The following is an 18,256-nucleotide window of genomic DNA, read 5'->3' as shown; positions in this document are numbered from 1 at the left end:
TATAAAAATGCCTTCAACTGCCTACAATGTACACTTTGTAATTCATTACCTAACCTCAACTCCTTCTTCATGATCCTCCTTAAAATTTACTTTTTTATCCAAGCTTTTAAACACCTCCTAACATCACCTTCTTTGGTTCACCATCCATTTATTTCTGACTAGCCCTCAATGCAGCATTTTAGGATATTTTTCTACATTAAAGGTAATCATTGAAGATTTTTATAGGTGTTATCTCAAGTATTATTCTATCTCTGATTATACTATTTTCTTGTTGTTCAGTCCTGTCAATAACATGGGAGGAAAGACATTCAAGCTTGAAATTCTCATGGGGCTTCTCATGATGTGTTGCCATAATTGTCACAGAAGATCTGTAGAACCTCCAAATAAACTCATTTGTAATATTTCTCCAGAATCGGTTCGCTCTTCCATCAAAGTTACACCTGGGGATCAGGAAAACCCAATGTAAATTAGAATTTACTGACAGCCGTTGAAACTAATTTTATGCGAGTCAATCTAACTGTTATAACCTGCCTGCTTACCATTGGCTGGGGACTAATGACAATCCCACAATCCTGTGGGAGGATGAGCTTCCCCAATGAGGGGGGCGGAGAAATCATTAGCAGACTCCCTGCATAAATAGAGCTGGCCAGTTTGGAACCAGAGAGAGAGGAGTAAACTGCTGCTGCTGCTGCTGCTGCTGCTGCTGCTGCTGCTGCTGCTGCTGCTGCTGCTGCTGCTGCTGCCGCTGCCGCTGCCGCCGCCGCCGCCGCCGCCGCCGCCGCCGCCGCCGCCGCTGCCGCCGCTGCTGCCGCCACCGCAGCAGCGGCGGCGTATATGTGTTATTGTAAATAAATGTTATTTCTTTGTATCCTGAAAACTCGTGCTGGATTCTTCGTGGCCCTCACAAAACTAACAAATGCTCTAAAGGTGCAAATGCTCTGAAGGTGAAGGGTGGAAAGGAGCTCTTTTATTTTCACACAAATGAGATCAGTATTGATATTGCATTTGTCAAGGTGAATGCTTTTTAATTCAGGCCCCTGATGTCAGATGAATGAACATGGTTACTGTGTATTCACTTATAAATGTGAAAATGAGAATTATTGCTGATCAAACATGATGTTGGTATTAAGCACTTTCAGGTCATATACACATTAATTGGATGCACTAGCTTTTCACTGCTGGGTGGGTTTTAAATTCTGCTCAGACAGAAATGAATATTTCTCTCTAATAAGGGACTCCATTGAATTTCAATCTCTGATAGACAAGTGTTTAGCAAAATCAACATTATTTTCCGTGAGTAGGTAGTTGTATTCAAAACTCCACAAAGCAACAGTATGAAGACAGAAAGATATTATCATTGTATGGCGATTCAGCGATATGGTTTCTGCTTTAATAGTTAGACAACTCATTTTAATGTGCATGAACACCAAGAAAATAAACTGCAGATGGTGCCATTGCTTTCAAAACAGACATGTGTTGAAAATTCATTCAGAAATTGTTCTTCTTTCTCAGATCCTCTATTGTCTGAAAACAGTTGTCCGCCAATTCTCATCAGAGGCAAGACGTCAGTCAATGAGTCGACAGCCTTCCTTCACCTACTTGGAATGGCCTGAAGAACAAATGGATGAAACCACTGAAGCAGTGCCTAAAGATCTTGACCAGGAAGATATTGATGGCCAAGTGTTTTTCCAGTCTGAGGGCCAGGAACTAGAGAACCAGGTTCCTGCCCTTGAGAGCTCCACAGATTCAGCATCAGACTTAATTGATCAGTCAACGCTTGCAGTTAAACCAGTGGGACTTCAGGAGAGGTAAATGTATGAAAATTGCAAATAGTTTTGTTCATTGAAATAAATTAAATACCTGCATTAGTAAATGCCCAAGCCTTTGTGCTCCAAACATATCAACAAAATGAAGCCTCAGTGCACACAGTCTACTTGGAGTAGATACCACTACAGACATTTTGGATTGCAGCCAAAGCTGCTGATATCAGGAACTACACAAGAGGAGAACCTGCTCATGCTTCCTCAACCCAGACTGGCTGCCTCTGGAGTTCTGGAGTCAACAGAGTGTAGGATGCACAGGAATGAGAAATTCAAATCAGGTAAAGACTGTGATATGATGGAGCGAAATACCATGTATTCACAATCAGCTGCTTAGGGGTATGTGCTGCAAATTGTACCAGAGAGCTGGACACATAAAACTAGGTCACTAATACACATTTCACAGTAAGGTGCACAATACTTATATTGCAAATAAGTGGCAGTGGTCAACTGGCTTTTGTGAAATCTGATCTTCTCTCTTCACCTTGCAGGAGAGGCTCTAATGTATCCCTAACTCTGGACATGTGCACACCAGGAAGTGAAGAAGCTGATGGACTGGTGCTCTCGCCCAGAGATCAGTCAGCATGGGAATACCTGCAAACAGCATCTAACCTACTCACTTCACAGAAACTTCATGAACGGGCCATGGATTCCTTCTCACTCCAGAGAGAGTTCCTTGTAAGTAACATGAAGAAATGTGTAATCAGGAGTAAAATGCAAAGGAGCCTTTGCTGCATGTTGCCATTCTGGCTGGGAGTGAAGTCAGTCAATCATGTTCTGTTCAGCAGTCAGTGGCCAGCTATTCCTGGCACCTGACCTGCACTCCGCACCTGGCTATCACTCAGTGCCGAACCTATGCTTAATGCACCAGCACAGTATTTTCCCACTGATTTAATTTTTAATCGCCATCCTGCATGGAAAAATTATAGCTTAATTTAGATTAAGTTAAAGGAAATTTAACAGCAGAGTTCAAAATCATGAAGAGTTTTGATAAATAAAGAGAAACTGTTTCCAACAGCCCAAGAGTTGCTGGGGGACACATATTTAAGGTGATAGGGAAAACAACCAGAAACAAGATGGAATTATTTTTAAAGCGGTTAGTTGCTGTGACCTAGAATGTACTTTCTACAAGTGCAATGGCAGCAGATTAAATAATGGGGGGAATTTTTCGTCCCTGTGGTGGTATGATTAGTATAACTGCCTGCCATTGGTGCAGAACACCGGCTTACCATTGGCCCTGGTCGGTCATGTGCTTCTCGACCGGTTGGTTGAGACCAGTCATGTGACGGCTCTTCGACTGGTCGAGAGGCTGAGTTAACCCCGCCCATACCCAGTACTCCCGGCGGTCGTCCTTATACTGTAATCGACCGCAGGGCTAACATCTAGCTGATTAAAGCCATACTTTTGTCCAGCAACACGTCTCGCGTTCAATTGATGGTACATCAATTTAATCAGCTAGAAATTTGAAGATGGAGCTCCGGATCAAGCCCGAATGCCTCCGCATCAGCCCGCAAACTCCGAACGCATCGGAAATCTTCAAGCATTGGCTGGCGTGTTTCGATAGCTATCTGGCGACCGCAAGCAGCCCCCCCACCATGGCACAGAAGCTTCATATTCTCCATTCCAGCGTGGGCATGGCGGCCTACGCAATGAAAGCGGAAGAAAAAGAATACGCGTGGCCATAGACAAGCTAAAAGGACAATTTCTTAAGCCGGTAAACCGAGTGTTCGCCTGACATCTGGCTACCAGACAACAGTTCCCAGGCGAGTCCTTAGATGATTTTACCGGGCCCTCGCTGTTCTGGGGAGGAATTGCGCCTGCCTCAAAGTTTCAGCCACTGAGCACATGGAACTTTTGATCAGAGATGCTTACGTGGCTGGGATGCAGTCCGCCGCTATCCGCCAGCGGATGCTGGAAAAAGACGACCTCAGCCTAACTGAGGCACGGACTCTCTCCACCTCCCTGGAGGTCGCCGACCTAAACGCCCGCGCCTATGTCCCCAGCCGCACTGCAGCGCCCTAGGCCTCCTGGCATGCTTCCCCACCGCCATCCGCCGCTCCCGACCCCCCTCAGGCCTGCGCCGCGGGACACCCCGACAAGTCCGCGGGGCCCCACTGCTATTTCTGTGGGTTCACCAAACACCCCCGCCCGCTCTGCCCGGCCCGTTCCGCCCTTTGTAAGAGCTGCGGGAAGAAGGGCCATTTTTCATCGCTCTGCCAGGCCAAATCGGTCGCTGCTGTGCCGCGCAGCGACCGGGGATTTCCTCCGGGCCCTTCCAGTGCACCGCACCAATCTCCCCGCCCCCGGGCCCCTGCGCCTGGCCTGTGCGTCTCTCTGCCCTCGCTCTCAGCCGCTCCGATCGGCCCGCCGGCACCGCTAAACCCACCCCCAGCAACCACGAGGCCCTGCGGGCGCCGCCATCTTGGGGCCCCGACTCCACGTGCGGGTTCTGGGCGCCGCCATCTTGGGGCCCCGACTCCACGTGCGGGTCCTGGGCGCCGCCATCTTGTGGCCCCGACTCCACGTGCGGGTCTTGGGCGCTGCCATCCTGGACTGGCACACGAGGTCCTGCCAGCACCCACTCGGCCACCGCCGCCGCCGACTACGGATCTTCTCCACGGCTCGCGGCCATTCAGCTCGGCCAGTCATGTCCACGCACGCTCGCCAAGATGACGACGCAAATACACCTCAATGGGCACGAGATGGGCTGCCTGCTGGACTCCGGGAGCACGGAAAGCTTCGTACACCCTGGCACGGTAAGACGCTGCGCGCTCCCTGTCCACCCTGTAAAACACAAAATCGGGTTAGCCTCAGCTTCGCACTCCATCCGCATCACCGGGTGCTGCATCGCGGACCTCACGGTCCAAGGGAAGGTTTTTAAAAATTATAAATTCCTTGTCCTCCCTGACCTTTGCGCACCGGCACTCCTAGGACTGGACTTCCAGTGCAACCTGCAGAGCTTGACTTTCCAATTCGGCGGCCCTATACCCCCCCTCACTGTCTGCAGCCTCGCGTCCCTCAAAGTGGACCCCCCCTCCTTGTTTGCTAATCTCACCCCCGATTGCAAACCCGTCGCGACCCGGAGCAGACGGTACAGCGCCCAGGACCGGACCTTCATCAGGTCCGAAGTCCAGAGGTTGCTGAAGGAAGGGGTCATCGAGGCCAGCAACAGTCCCTGACGAGTCCAAGTGCTGGTGATCCGGACTGGGGAGAAAAACCGGATGGTCATCGACTACAGCCAGACCATCAACCGGTTTACGCAACTGGACGCGTATCCTCTCCCCCGTATTTCCGCCATGGTAAACGATATTGCGAAATACAAAGTCTTCTCCACGGTGGACCTCAAGTCCGCTTATCACCAGCTCCCCATCCGCGCAAGTGACCGCAAGTACACCGCGTTCGAGGCAGATGGGCGCCTCTACCACTTCCTAAGGGTTCCATTCGGTGTCACAAATTGGGTCTCGGTCTTCCAACGGGAGATGGACCGAATGGTCGACAAGTACGGATTACGGGCTACCTTCCTGTACCTCGATAATGTCACCATCTGCGGCCACGACCAGCAGGACCATGACACCAACCTCCGAAAATTCCTCCAAACCACAAAACCCCTTAACCTAACTTACAATAAGGATAAGTGTGTGTTTAGCACCGACCGTCTAGCCATCCTCGGCTACGTAGTGCGTAACAGAGTGATAGGCCCCGACCCCGAACGCAGCGACCCCTGATGGAACTCCCTCTCCCCAATACCCTTAAACGCTGCCTGGGTTTCTTCGCTTACTACGCCCAATGGGTTCCCAATTACGCCGACAAGGCCCGTCCCCTCATTCATTCCACGACCTTCCCGCCGTCGTCAGAGGCCTGCCAGGCCTTTAGCCGCATCAAAGCGGACATCGCAAAGGCCACGATGCGCGCCATCGACGAGTCCCTCCCCTTCCAGGTCGAGAGCGACGCATCAGAAGTAGCTCTGGCGGCCACCCTGAACCAAGCGGGCAGACCCGTGGCCTTCTTCTCCAGAACCCTCCAGGCTTCCGAACTGCGCCATGCCTCAGTGGAAAAGGAAGCCCAGGCCATAGTCGAAGCTGTGCGACATTGGAGGCACTATTTGGCCAGCAGGAAGTTTACCCTCCTCACAGACCAACGGTCAGTGGCCTTCATGTTCGATAATGCACAGAGAGGCAAGAGTAAGAACGACAAGATCTTACAGTGGCAGATCGAGTTGTCCACATACAACTACGATATCTTGTATCGTCCTGGGAAGCTCAATGAGCCTCCTGATGCCCGGTCCCGCGGTACCTGCGCCAGCGCGCAGATAGACTCCCTCCACGCGGACCTCTGCCATCCAGGGGTGACCCGTTTCTATCATTTCATAAAGACCCGCAACCTGCCCTACTCCAGCGAGGAAGTCAGGACAGTAACCCGTGACTGCCACATCTGCGCAGAGTGCAAACCACACTTCTACTGCCCCGAGCGCGCGCATCTGATCAAAGCATCCCGCCCCTTCGAACGTCTCAGCATCGACTTCAAGGGGCCCCTTCCCTCTAGCAGCCGCAACATTTACTTCCTGACGGTGATTGATGAATACTCCTGCTTCCCCTTCGCCATCCCTGCCCCGACATGACCACATCGACCGTCATTAAGGCCCTCCTCTCCATCTTATCCCTGTTCGGCTACCCCGCGTACATACACAGCGATCGGGGGTCCTCCTTTATGAGCAACGAGCTGCATCAATTCCTGCTCAGCAGCGGCATTGCCTCTAGCAGGACGACCAGCTATAACCCCCGGGGTAACGGACAGGTCGAGCAGGAGAATGGTACCATCTGGAAGACCGTACTACTGGCCCTCCGGTCCAGAGATCTCCCTATTTCCCGATGGCAAGAGGTTATCCCCAATGCCCTACATTCTATCCGCTCCCTCCTCTGTACCACAACTAATCAGACACCTCATGAACGTCTTCTTGTCTTCCCCAGGAAGTCATCCTCCGGATCCCCTCTCCCGACGTGGCTGGCCGTCCCCGGACCCAGCTTGCTCCGGAAGCATGTGCGGGTGCACAAGTCCGACCCGTTGGTGGAACAAGTCCAGTTACTCCACGCTAACCCACAGTATGCGTATGTGGAGTACCCCGACGGTCGGCAGGACACGGTCTCCCTCCGGGACCTGGCACCCGCCGGCGTGCGGCCCTCCCCCCCACTTCACCACAGACCCCCCCCCGTCCCTTTTCCCCCAGCGCCCCCCCAGGCCACCCCTCCCCCATCCATGGCGTCTCCCCCACCAGCCCGGGTTACGGAGGGAAGTCAAGGACCATCGCTCCCGGAGTCCAGGATATCAGCTGAACCACCACCATCGGCTGAACCAACGTCACCAACTCCACTGAGGTGGTCTGCCAGGATGTCACGGGCAATGAAAAGGCTGATCGAGTCCATTTAACTCTCAACACCACCATGGACCTTGTATGGACACTATGTACTGTTGCTAAATGTCTGGGCCAGTGGGAAGCCAAGGATACATTTTTTTTCCTTCTCTCCTTACTACTCATACCACCAGTTCTCCCCCCCCCCCCAAACCTCTCGTTGACACCCCCCCCCGGCTTCTTTCTCCGCAAGGGGTGAATGTGGTGGTATGATTAGCATAGCTGCCTGCCATTGGTGCAGAACACCAGCTTACCATTGGCCCTGGTTGGTCATGTGCCTCTCGACCGGTTGGTTGAGACCAGTCATGTGATGGCTCCCCGATTGGTCGAGAGGCTGAGTTAACCCCGCCTCCAGGGCGGGGTATAAATACCCAGTACTCCCGGCAGTCGTTCTTATACTGTAATCGACCGCAGGGCTAACATCTAGCTGATTAAAGCCATACTTTTGTCCAACAACTCGTCTCGCGTTCAATTGATGGTACATCAGTCCCGCCGCACCAGTTTTCTGGTGCGGCCCATCCCCACTGTAAGTGGGATTCTCCGTCCCACCAGCCGGCCAATGGGGTTTTTCTTTGTGGGCACACACTGGCGGGAAATCCCCAGGCGTGTCTAAGCTGCTGGCGTAACAGGGAATCCCGACAGCAGAGAATCCAGCCGAATAACTTTCAAACTGGAATTAGATAACATTAAGGGTAATAATTTGCCAGGTTTTGGGGAAATAGCGAGGTAATGGGACTAAATGGATAGCTCTTTCAAAGAGCTGACACTCCACAATTGACTGTGTTATATATTTTTTTCAACACCAAATAAGTAATAATAACTAAAAACATGTTTTTGATTAAGTATCTTGCAGTTCTCAGATTCCATGTGCTTTTAACTTTCCCATGTAGTTTTTATTACCACAAAACTAAACTAAGCAGAGAGCCACCTGATTTATCTTTGTAATTCAATCATGAAACACACTTTATTGGGTTGAGAAATTGGGCATAGTAGCTGGAATTTTTTTGTTTTTCGCGTGGTGACATTATAATGTTTAATATTCTCATAATATAACCTTGTCCTTCATACTTTCATTCTCCTTATGCCAGGAAATACCGATGAATTTTGTGGATCCAAAGGAATTTGATATTCCAGGCTTTGGACTGAAGAATCGTTATAAGACAATCCTCCCAAGTAAGTAAATTGCAAAAGCAGTACCACTGAGCCCATTGTCAGATCGGCAGGATTGTCATTGTCAGGATCTTACTGAGAGCCTAATTGATCGCTTGAACTAAATTCTTCTCACTAGAACATGGTAATTTAACTCACTTGCTTTCTTGCACTAAGAGCCCCAATCCCTCTAACAACAACTAGTATCTATATAGGGGGCGCGATTCTCCAATGCCGCGCGGCATCGGGAAAGCCGTCGTGAACTCGGCCGAATTTCACGATGGCGTCGGAGGCCGCTCTTCGCCCCGTTTTCTCCCAGCCCCCAGGGGGGCTAGGAGAAAATGTTTTGAGAAACACGGCCGCCGGGCCTTGACGCTTGCATCAAAGCGGCGCGCCGAGAATGACGCGACGCCGGCGCCTAAGTGACGTCAGCCACACATGCGCAGGTTGACCGGCTCCAACCCGCGCATGCGCGGTTGCCGTCTTCCCCTCCGCTGCACCGCAAGATGTGGCGGCTTGATCTTGCGGGGCAGCGGAGGGGAAAGAGTGTGTATCTTGGAGACGCCGGCCCGACGATCGGTGGGCACCGATCATGGGCCAGTCCCCTCCCGAGCACGGCCATGGTGCTTGATCCCCTCTCCGCCCCCCACAGGCCTCAAACTCACCTTTTGCGCTATGTTCACGCCAGCAGCAACCAGGTGTGGTTGCCGCCGGCGTGAACAGGTCGGGAACGTCAGGCCGCTCGGCCTATCCGGGCCGGAGAATCGCCGGTCGCCGTGAAAAACGGCGAGCGGCGATTCCGCAACACGCCATTTTGGGGGGGGGGGGGGGGGGAGAATCGCGGTGGGTGCCAGGGCGGCGTGTCGTGATTCGCCCGGCCCTCCCACGATTCTCCTACCCGGCGTGGGGAGCGGAGAATCGCGCCCAGTGACTTTGAACATAATGAAACATCCGAAGATTCATTCATGGGCATTATAAAACAAAACATCATACTGCGCCGCATAAAGAGATATTAGGGCAGATACACAAAAGTTTGGTCAAAGAAGCAGGTTTGAAGGCATGTCTTTGGGTCACTGTCGGTGCGGAGTCTGCACGTTCTCCCCGTGTCTGCATGGGTTTCCTCCAGGTGCTCCGGTTTCCTCCTACTAGTCCCGAAAGACGTGCTGTTAAGTGAATTAGACATTCTACATTCTCCATCAGTGTACTCGAAGCTATTACAGAAATAGGGTCAGTGTCCAGAAACTTGAGTTTGTGGAGACGACAGAAGGCAATGATTTAATTCTTCCCAATATTTATGTGAAAGAAATTTCTGTTCTTCAAGTACTGGATGTTAGAGAAGCATTCTGACAATTTAGAGATAATGGAGGCGATGGTGAGGTGGAGCTGCTGGGTGTCGTCAGCTTATTTGTAGAAAGTGACATATTTTTGAATGATGCATGCAGATGAGAAATAGTAAGCAGGAACAGTTGCATGTGTGTGCATAAAAGGAATCATTTTTCATCTTCAAATAGGTTGGAACCTTTTGACAAGGCTGGGGAGAGTAAGGGACTGCATAGAAATAAAACCATTTGATCTTGGAGCATATTTTCACCCATTCATTCACAAAGTTCTTAATCATGGAAGATTCAAAAAGACTTAATCTGCCTAAAAGGAGGAGAATGGGGTATGTGTGGGACCAAAATATGGTTGGGTATGTTATCGACCGAATTTATATTTCTGAGCAAACTTGATGTGTACTGGAATCATAAAGGTGTTCAGCAAAAATGGAGGGACTCAAGACTGTCCATTACGATCTAAAAAAGAACTGTTAAATAATTGCCCTAATACTGGTACAGACAGCTAAAAGCATAATGTTAAATCAGATCAAGTGGCCACTTATTTGATTGTTTTAAACATGTGAAAATCATAATTTCACATTCTCTCTTCAACGATAGTGAATAATTAACTGGTGAAAGACTATGAGAAAAGCAATACTGACCTCAATAGTGTGCAACTAATAGAGTCATTGATGTCTACAGCACGGAAAAGACCCTTCGGCCCATTGCGTCTGTGCAGGTCAAAATCAACCACCTCGCTATTCCAGTCCAATTTTCCAGCACTTGACCCACAGCCTTGCATGCCCTAGGATCACAAGTGCACATCTACATACTTCCTAAATGTTATGAAGGTCTCTACCTCTATCACCTTTTCAGGCTCTGGGTAAAAAAAAAGGCCATCTAACCTACACTATGCCCTTATCATCCATATGCTTATCCAATAAATTTTTAAATGCCCTCAATGTTGGCGTGTTCACTACTGTTGCAGGTAGGGCATTCCACGGCCTCACCACTCTTTGCGTAAAAAACCCACCTCTGACCTCTGTCCTATATCTATTACCCCTCAATTTAAGGCTATGTCCCCTCGTGCTAGCCACCTCCATCCGCGGGAGAAGGCTCTCGCTGTCCACCCTATCTAACCCTCTGATCATTTTGTATGCCTCTATTAAGTCACCTCTTAACCTTCTTCTCTCTAACGAAAACAACCTCAAGTCCATCAGCCTTTCCTCATAAGATTTTCCCTCCATACCAGGCAACATCCTGGTAAATCTCCTCTGCACCCGTTCCAAAGCTTCCACGTCCTTCCTATAATGAGGCGACCAGAACTGTACGCAATACTCCAAATGCGGACGTACTAGAGTTTTGTACAACTGCAACATGACCTCATGGCTCCGGAACTCAATCCCTCTACCAATAAAGGCCAACACACCATAGGCCTTCTTCACAACCCTATCAACCTGGGTGGCAACTTTCAGCGATCTATGTACATGGACACCGAGATCCCTCTGCTCATCCACACTACCAAGAATTTTACCATTAGCCAAATATTCCACATTTCTGTTATTCTTTCCAAAGTGAATCACCTCACACTTCTCCACATTAAACTCCATTTTCCACCTCTCAGCCCAGCTCTGCAGCTTATCTATGTCCCTCTGTAACCTGCAACATCCTTCCGCACTGTCTACAACTCCACCGACTTTAGTGTCGTCTGCAAATTTACTCACCCATCCTTCTGCGCCCTCCTCTAGGTCATTTATAAAAATGACAAACAGCAACGGCCCCAGAACAGATCCTTGTGGTACGCCACTCGTAACTGAACTCCATTCTGAACATTTCCCATCAACTACCACTCTCTGTCTTCTTTCAACCAGCCAATTTCTGATCCACATCTCTAAATCACCCTCAATCCCCAGCCTCCGTATTTTCTGCAATAGCCGACCGTGGGGAACCTTATCAAACGCTTTACTGAAATCCATATACACCACATCAACTGCTCTACCCTCGTCTACCTGTTCAGTCACCTTCTCAAAGAACTCGATAAGGTTTGTGAGGCATGACCTACCCTTCACAAAACCATGCTGACTGTCCCTAATCATATTATTCCTATCTAGATGATTATAAATCGTATCTTTTATAATCCTCTCCAAGACTTTACCCACCACAGACGTTAGGCTCACCGGCCTATAGTTACTGGGGTTATCTCTACTCCCCTTCTTGAACAAAGGGACCACATTTGCTATCCTCCAGTCCTCTGGCACTATTCCTGTAGCCAATGATGACCTAAAAATCAAAGCCAAAGGCTCAGCAATCTCTTCCCTGGCTTCCCAGAGAATCCTAGGATAAATCTCATCCGGCCCCGGGGACTTATCTATTTTCACCTTGTCCAGAATTGCCAACACTTCTTCCCTACGCACCTCAATGCCATCTATTCTAATAGCCTGGGTCTCAGCATTCTCCTCCACAATATTATCTTTTTCTTGAGTGAATACTGACGAAAAGTATTCATTTAGTATCTCGCTTATCTCCTCAGCCTCCACACACAACTTCCCACCACTGTCCTTGACTGGCCCTACTCTTACACTAGTCATTCTTTTATTCCTGACATACCTATAGAAAGCTTTTGGGTTTTCCTTGATCCTACCTGCCAAAGACTTCTCATGTCCCCTCCTTGCTCGTCTCAACTCTCTCTTTAGATCCTTCCTCGCTTCCTTGTAACTATCAAGCGCCCCAACTGAAACTTCATGCCTCATCTTCACATAGGCCTCCTTCTTCCTCTTAACAAGAGATTCCACTTCTTTGGTAAACCACGGTTCCCTCGCTCGACCCCTTCCTCCCTGCCTGACTGGTACGTACTTATCAAGAACATGCAATAGCTGTTCCTTGAACAAGCTCCACATATCCAGTGTGCCCAACCCTTGCAGCCTACTTCTCCAACCAACACATCCTAAGTCATGTCTAATGGCATCATAATTGCCCTTCCCCCAGCTATAACTCTTGCCCTGCGGGGTATACTTATCCCTTTCCATCACTAACGTAAAGGTCACCGAATTGTGGTCACTGTTTCCAAAGTGCTCACCTACCTCCAGATCTAACACCTGGCCTGGTTCATTACCCAAAACCAAATCCAATGTGGCCTCGCCTCTTGTTGGCCTATCAACATATTGTGTCAGGAAACCCTCCTGCACACATTGTACAAAGAATGACCCATCTAATGTACTCGAACTATATCTTTTCCAGTCAATATTTGGAAAGTTAAAGTCTCCCATAACAACTACCCTGTTACTTTCGCTCTTTTCCAGAATCATCTTCGCCATCCTTTCCTCTACATCCCTAGAACTATTAGGTGGCCTATAGAAAACTCCCAACAGGGTGACCTCTCCTTTCCTGTTTCTAACCTCAGCCCATACTACCTCAGAAGAAGAGTCCCCATCTAGCATCCTTTCCGCCACCGTAATACTGTCCTTGACTAGCAGCGCCACACCTCCCCCTCTTTTGCCCCCTTCTCTGAGCTTACTAAAACACCTAAACCCCGGAACCTGCAACAACCATTCCTGTCCCTGCTCTATCCATGTCTCTGAAATGGCCACAACATCGAAGTCCCAGGTACCAACCCATGCTGCCAGTTCCCCAACCTTATTTCGTATACTCCTGGCATTGAAGTAGACACACTTCAAACCACCTACCTGAACACTGGCACCCTCCTGCGAAGTCAAATCTGTGCTCCTGACCTCTATACTCTCAATCTCCCGTACCCCAAAACTACAATCCAGGTTCCCATGCCCCTGCTGAATTAGTTTAAACCCCCCCAAAGAGCACTAACAAATCTCCCCCCCAGGATATTGGTGCCCCTCAGGTTCAGATGTAGACCATCCTGTCTATAGAGGTCCCACCTTCCCCAGAAAGAGCCCCAGTTATCCAGAAATCTGAATCCCTCCCGCCTGCACCATCCCTGTAGCCACGTGTTTAATTGCTCTCTCTCCCTATTCCTCATCTCACTATCACGTGGCACGGGCAACAACCCAGAGATAACAACTCTGTTTGTTCTCGCTCTGAGCTTCCATCCTAGCTCCCTAAAGGCCTGCCTGACATCCTTGTCCCCTTTCCTACCTATGTCGTTAGTGCCAATGTGGACTACGACTTGGGGCTGCTCCCCCTCCCCCTTAAGGACCCGGAAAACACGATCCGAGACATCACTTACCCTTGCACCTGGGAGGCAACATACCAAACGTGACTCTCTCTCGCTCCCACAAAATCTCCTATCTGTGCCCCTGACTATTGAGTCCCCAATTACTAATGTTCTACTCCTTTCCCCCCTTCCCTTCTGAGCAACAGGGACAGACTCCGTGCCAGAGGCCCGTACCCCATGGCTTACCCCTGGTAAGTCGTCCCCCCCACAAGTATCCAAAACGATATACTTGTTACTCAGGGGAACGACCGCAGGGGGTCCCTGCACTGACTGCTTCTTCCCAGTCCCTCTTACAGTTACCCATCTATCTCCAGTCTTTGGTGTAACTACTTCCCTGAAGCTCCTATCTATGACCCCCTCTGCCTCCCGAATGATCCGAAGTTCATCCAGCTCAAGCTCCAGGTCCCTAACACGGTTTTTGAGGAGCTGGAGTTGGGTGCACTTCCCACAGATGAAATCAGCAGGGACACTGACGGCGTCCCTCACCTCAAACATTCTGCAGGAGGAGCATTGTACTGCCTTCCCTGACATCACCTCTAGATTTAAAAAAAAACAAGAAAAAGAAAAAGAAAGAAGAGCTTACCTGATATTACCTCAAACCCTGTTCCCGCTGAAAGGTAAGCAAATTTAAAGGCACTCACTCACCTTCACGACAGGCCCCTGCTCCCGCTTCCCAACCACCGTGTCCCACTTTCAAACTCCCTAAGTCATGTCTGGTCTCGGTTACGATATTGTTTCAAGCTTGTCGAATGTACCTTCATATCATACCATATCATATCAGAACGTGTGGTACATTGTTCGTAACATTTGAGACAGTCATGGACAGTATTCAAACGACTATAACTTACTCATATTTCTACAAATTCAGTAATTTTCAAGAGTCATTTTAGCTAATATTTTAAAGGACCCCCTCTATAATTGTTGAATCCAACAACACCCCTCTCCCTTCAAACCCCCTAACCCTTCCTTCATAACCCCATGCCACCACTGTGAACCACGCATGTGCTAATGATGCCCTCTCTGTGTCTACTCACAAAAAGCTCTCTCACAATCGCTGAAGAGGGCCCAGACTGTAGGAAGGGTGTCGAATTTAAGAATCCTCACTTCCTTCGAGGAGTGGACCCTGGAGGTGATTGGGGTGGCCAAGGACAGGGTGGTAACACACTTGGAGGTTGGTGGACGCCGCAGAGGTGAGGAATCAACAGGTTACACCTGGAGGACCGGTCAAACATGAATTGTTATTGCCATACTGAGTGACTCATCTCTCCCACTGACCACATGCCCATTCTCCCGCAGGTCCTCCAACCGACGGCGCCGGCTCATCCCGGGTGGCACCCTCCGCAGTCTCCCATGTTATCACCTCAGAAGGGAGAGGGGAGCTCCGAGGAAGACACGATTGAGGCATCAGAGCTGTCATCCCCAACCTCCACCAGTGCAGATACACACATCTCAGTGGGAAACATTAGTGCTATGACCTCTGGGGCACAATCTGGTGAGCACCACACAGCTGCTGATGCACATCAGGTGGAGGCGAGACAGCAGTCGGAGGCCTGCTGGTTCCCAGCCTGATGCTGAGCCTATGGAAGAGGTATTCCTGGAGCTGATGGAGATGTTAGGGTGCGGTCAGGTCATTCAGAGGGAGATGTCAGAGACGCTCCAGCAGATCCATAGCCGATTGGAGGAGTCCCAGAGGCTATAGGCGCAAGAGATGTTGCTGGTAATGTCTGGCAATGAGGCCAACACTACTAGAGTGCCGACCGCAATGGAGAGCCTGGTGCATGACACAACACCATTATTGAAGGTGTCCAAGGCATCGCACAGTTGGTGATCCCCACGGCTGAGGGTCTCAGCAGAATGTCTGACTCGTTGGGGGATGTGACCCAGTTCCAGGCTGACCTTGATGAGGTTCTCCACTCTCAGGTGGGCATGGCCAAGGCGTTGCGGAGCTTGTCCTAGTCGCAAGTGGGCATTGCCGAGGTGCTGCAGAGCATCACCCAATCACTGAGGTGCATCGTCGATGGCATCGATACATTGGTGCAGGCATCAGGGAGCCGCCAGGGCTGGTAGAGCCAGATGATGCAAGGACAACCAGGACTCAAACCAGCTGCCCCTCTATCACAAGGTGAACCCCAGGGCCCTGTGGGCACCGACAGGGAGGAGGGGAGCTGGGTGGTAACCCATACCCGTCCTATGGAGTGGAGACGGTGGCCACCAGCTCCCCCAAGTTCCACCCTCTGATGAGGCCACGTCTCTTCGTCAACACCTGGGCAGGGCGGCACAGCTATGCATGAGCCACCGGCAAGTGCGTTACGGCCCTACGACCTCAGAGGTCTCCCCCCAGGGGCATCGAAGTCCACAGAACAAGGTATGCATCTGGTTGTCTCCACCTCTGAGTGCATCCCGGGGACACACCTAGATGTAGTGGTAGGAAGGCAAAGCACATTGAGGATCACTGGGGGGGGGGGGGGGGGGGGGGGGGGGGGGGGGGTGGTGGAGGTAGGTAGGTATGTAGGGGGTGGGCGACATCATCGGGAGAGTAGGGAATTGTAAAACACAATGAACACCCTTGACCATAACCAGTATGATGCCTATGTCACTTTCGTCCGCAATATAGCCCGACCTCCGAACCCTTGGTCCATCTTTCCAGGTATCTCCCCCTCCCATAGCACCACTCTGGCCGTGGACATGTCCGCAGGCTGTGTCCCATCCCCTGCGTGTTCGGATGTTGGCTGCCGCATCTGTGGTGCTGTCTCCCACAGTGTTCAAGCACAGTGTCCATGCATCAGGGTGTGATTGGGATGCTGGACAATGACTCCCATATGCTACATCGCCCGTCCACCCACGGGAATCTATTTGGGTTGTGTGAAATGCTTACGTATCCACGATTGCCAATTCCATATTAGCAATAGCCTTCAGCCGCACAGCAGACACCTCAACAGTCGGTGGGGGTAATGAATGGTCGGTGGGGCAGACAGGCAGGGGCTAGGACTGCCCCCGGAACAGGTACATAGGATCCAGGGGTTGGCATGCTGGTGCCGTGCGCAGTTGCCCTCCAGCGCCTCCCCATCCCCCTCTACCCTACCTTCCCTTCCCTCTAAACGGTGCCCCAACCCCCCTGCTGAACACTTGTCTGGCAAACCAAGGCTCCTTGCCTCTGAGCAAAGATGGCTACTCACCTTCTCACCTCCCACAGATGCCTTTCCGCCAGGTTCACGTTTTTCAAAAGAATTACAAATCGGTGTCAGCATGACCACTTGCTGGGGAGGCCGATGAATGACGGGTATGGGGTCTCTTCCATTAACTGTATGGAAATAGGGCTTAAGTGGTGATAATTGGTTTTTCGCTTCACTACGGCAAGATCCCGATTTCGCAAACGGGAGTGGGCCAGTTACATCACAACATGTTTGGTGTCTGGTGCAGTTCTCGTTTTCGTCCTCACTCGCTATTCACTGGCCTTGTTTCGCTCGGCGAGAGTGCAACAAGGCCAGAGAATCGCGTCCTTGATCTCAGGACATGTCCTTGATCCTTGTCCTTTTCCATAGCAATCTTGAATCTAACAGAGTTATGGTCACTGTCTGCAAAATGATCCCCCACTGATACTTCATCTACTGGCCCAGCTTTGTTACCGAAAATTAAGTCCAGGACTGCCACCTCTCCTTCTTAATACTGGCTTGAAAAGTACTCATGGATGCATTTTAAGAATTCCTCTCTCTCTAACCTTTCATACTATGGCTATTTTTTTCTCGGACTATTTGGGTGCCTATAGAACACTCCCAGCAGTCTGGTTGCTCCTTTGTGTTTTTTAGGTTCTACCCATGTGGGTAGAAACTCCCATTACCTTCATTCCTGTTAACAATATCAGCTTCAAAATATTGTTCCTTCATCTCATCTAGGGCAGGCTTGTGCAAGTACTATAATGGCCCATATGATCCTACTTTATGCGATAATTGGTCAATTTATTTTCCCATAGACTGTAATAATAGCAGTAATAGACTCTGATCATGTTAGAAATGTTATAAGCAGGATGTATTCATAAAAATGTAGCTTGGTTAAGGAGCCCAGAGGGTTATGCTGCGGAATAAGTCACTTGCTTGTAAATTGGAGTGATCGCATCAGATGATGTAAAGAACTTTAGATGTTTCACGTTGTGCAATTTTATTTTCAGATCCTCACAGCAGAGTGTGCCTTACTATTAACAAACCAGAGGACCCACTTAGTTCATACATTAATGCTAACTACATTAGGGTAAGTACAAATTTTGGTCTGCAACTTCAAGGAGACAGCTAGGCCAATCTTAAAAATAAACATCTTAACAATTTAAATAAAATTTCAACAATTAATAAGTAACTGTGTGGAATTCCTATTTAGGCCAGGGTTA

General features: G+C 49.9%; 1 protein-coding gene across 2 annotated transcripts in view; it reads left to right on the top strand.

The window, feature by feature from the left end:
* The window catches only part of ptpn5 (protein tyrosine phosphatase non-receptor type 5), a 271,921-nt gene that overhangs the window by 200,105 nt on the left and 53,560 nt on the right, over nucleotides 1-18,256 (top strand). For both annotated transcript variants that reach the window (XM_038807521.1, XM_038807520.1), the window contains exons 5-8: nucleotides 1,513-1,808; nucleotides 2,312-2,498; nucleotides 8,316-8,400; nucleotides 18,044-18,123. In XM_038807521.1, coding sequence (XP_038663449.1) covers nucleotides 1,513-1,808; nucleotides 2,312-2,498; nucleotides 8,316-8,400; nucleotides 18,044-18,123 — 648 coding nt within the window. The remainder of the gene's footprint in view (nucleotides 1-1,512; nucleotides 1,809-2,311; nucleotides 2,499-8,315; nucleotides 8,401-18,043; nucleotides 18,124-18,256) is intronic.

Source organism: Scyliorhinus canicula, chromosome 9 (assembly GCF_902713615.1).
Source record: "Scyliorhinus canicula chromosome 9, sScyCan1.1, whole genome shotgun sequence".
NCBI lineage: Eukaryota > Metazoa > Chordata > Chondrichthyes > Carcharhiniformes > Scyliorhinidae > Scyliorhinus > Scyliorhinus canicula.
The sequence above is the reverse complement of the archived record's forward strand: the minus strand, read 5'-3'. Positions and strand labels throughout refer to the sequence as shown.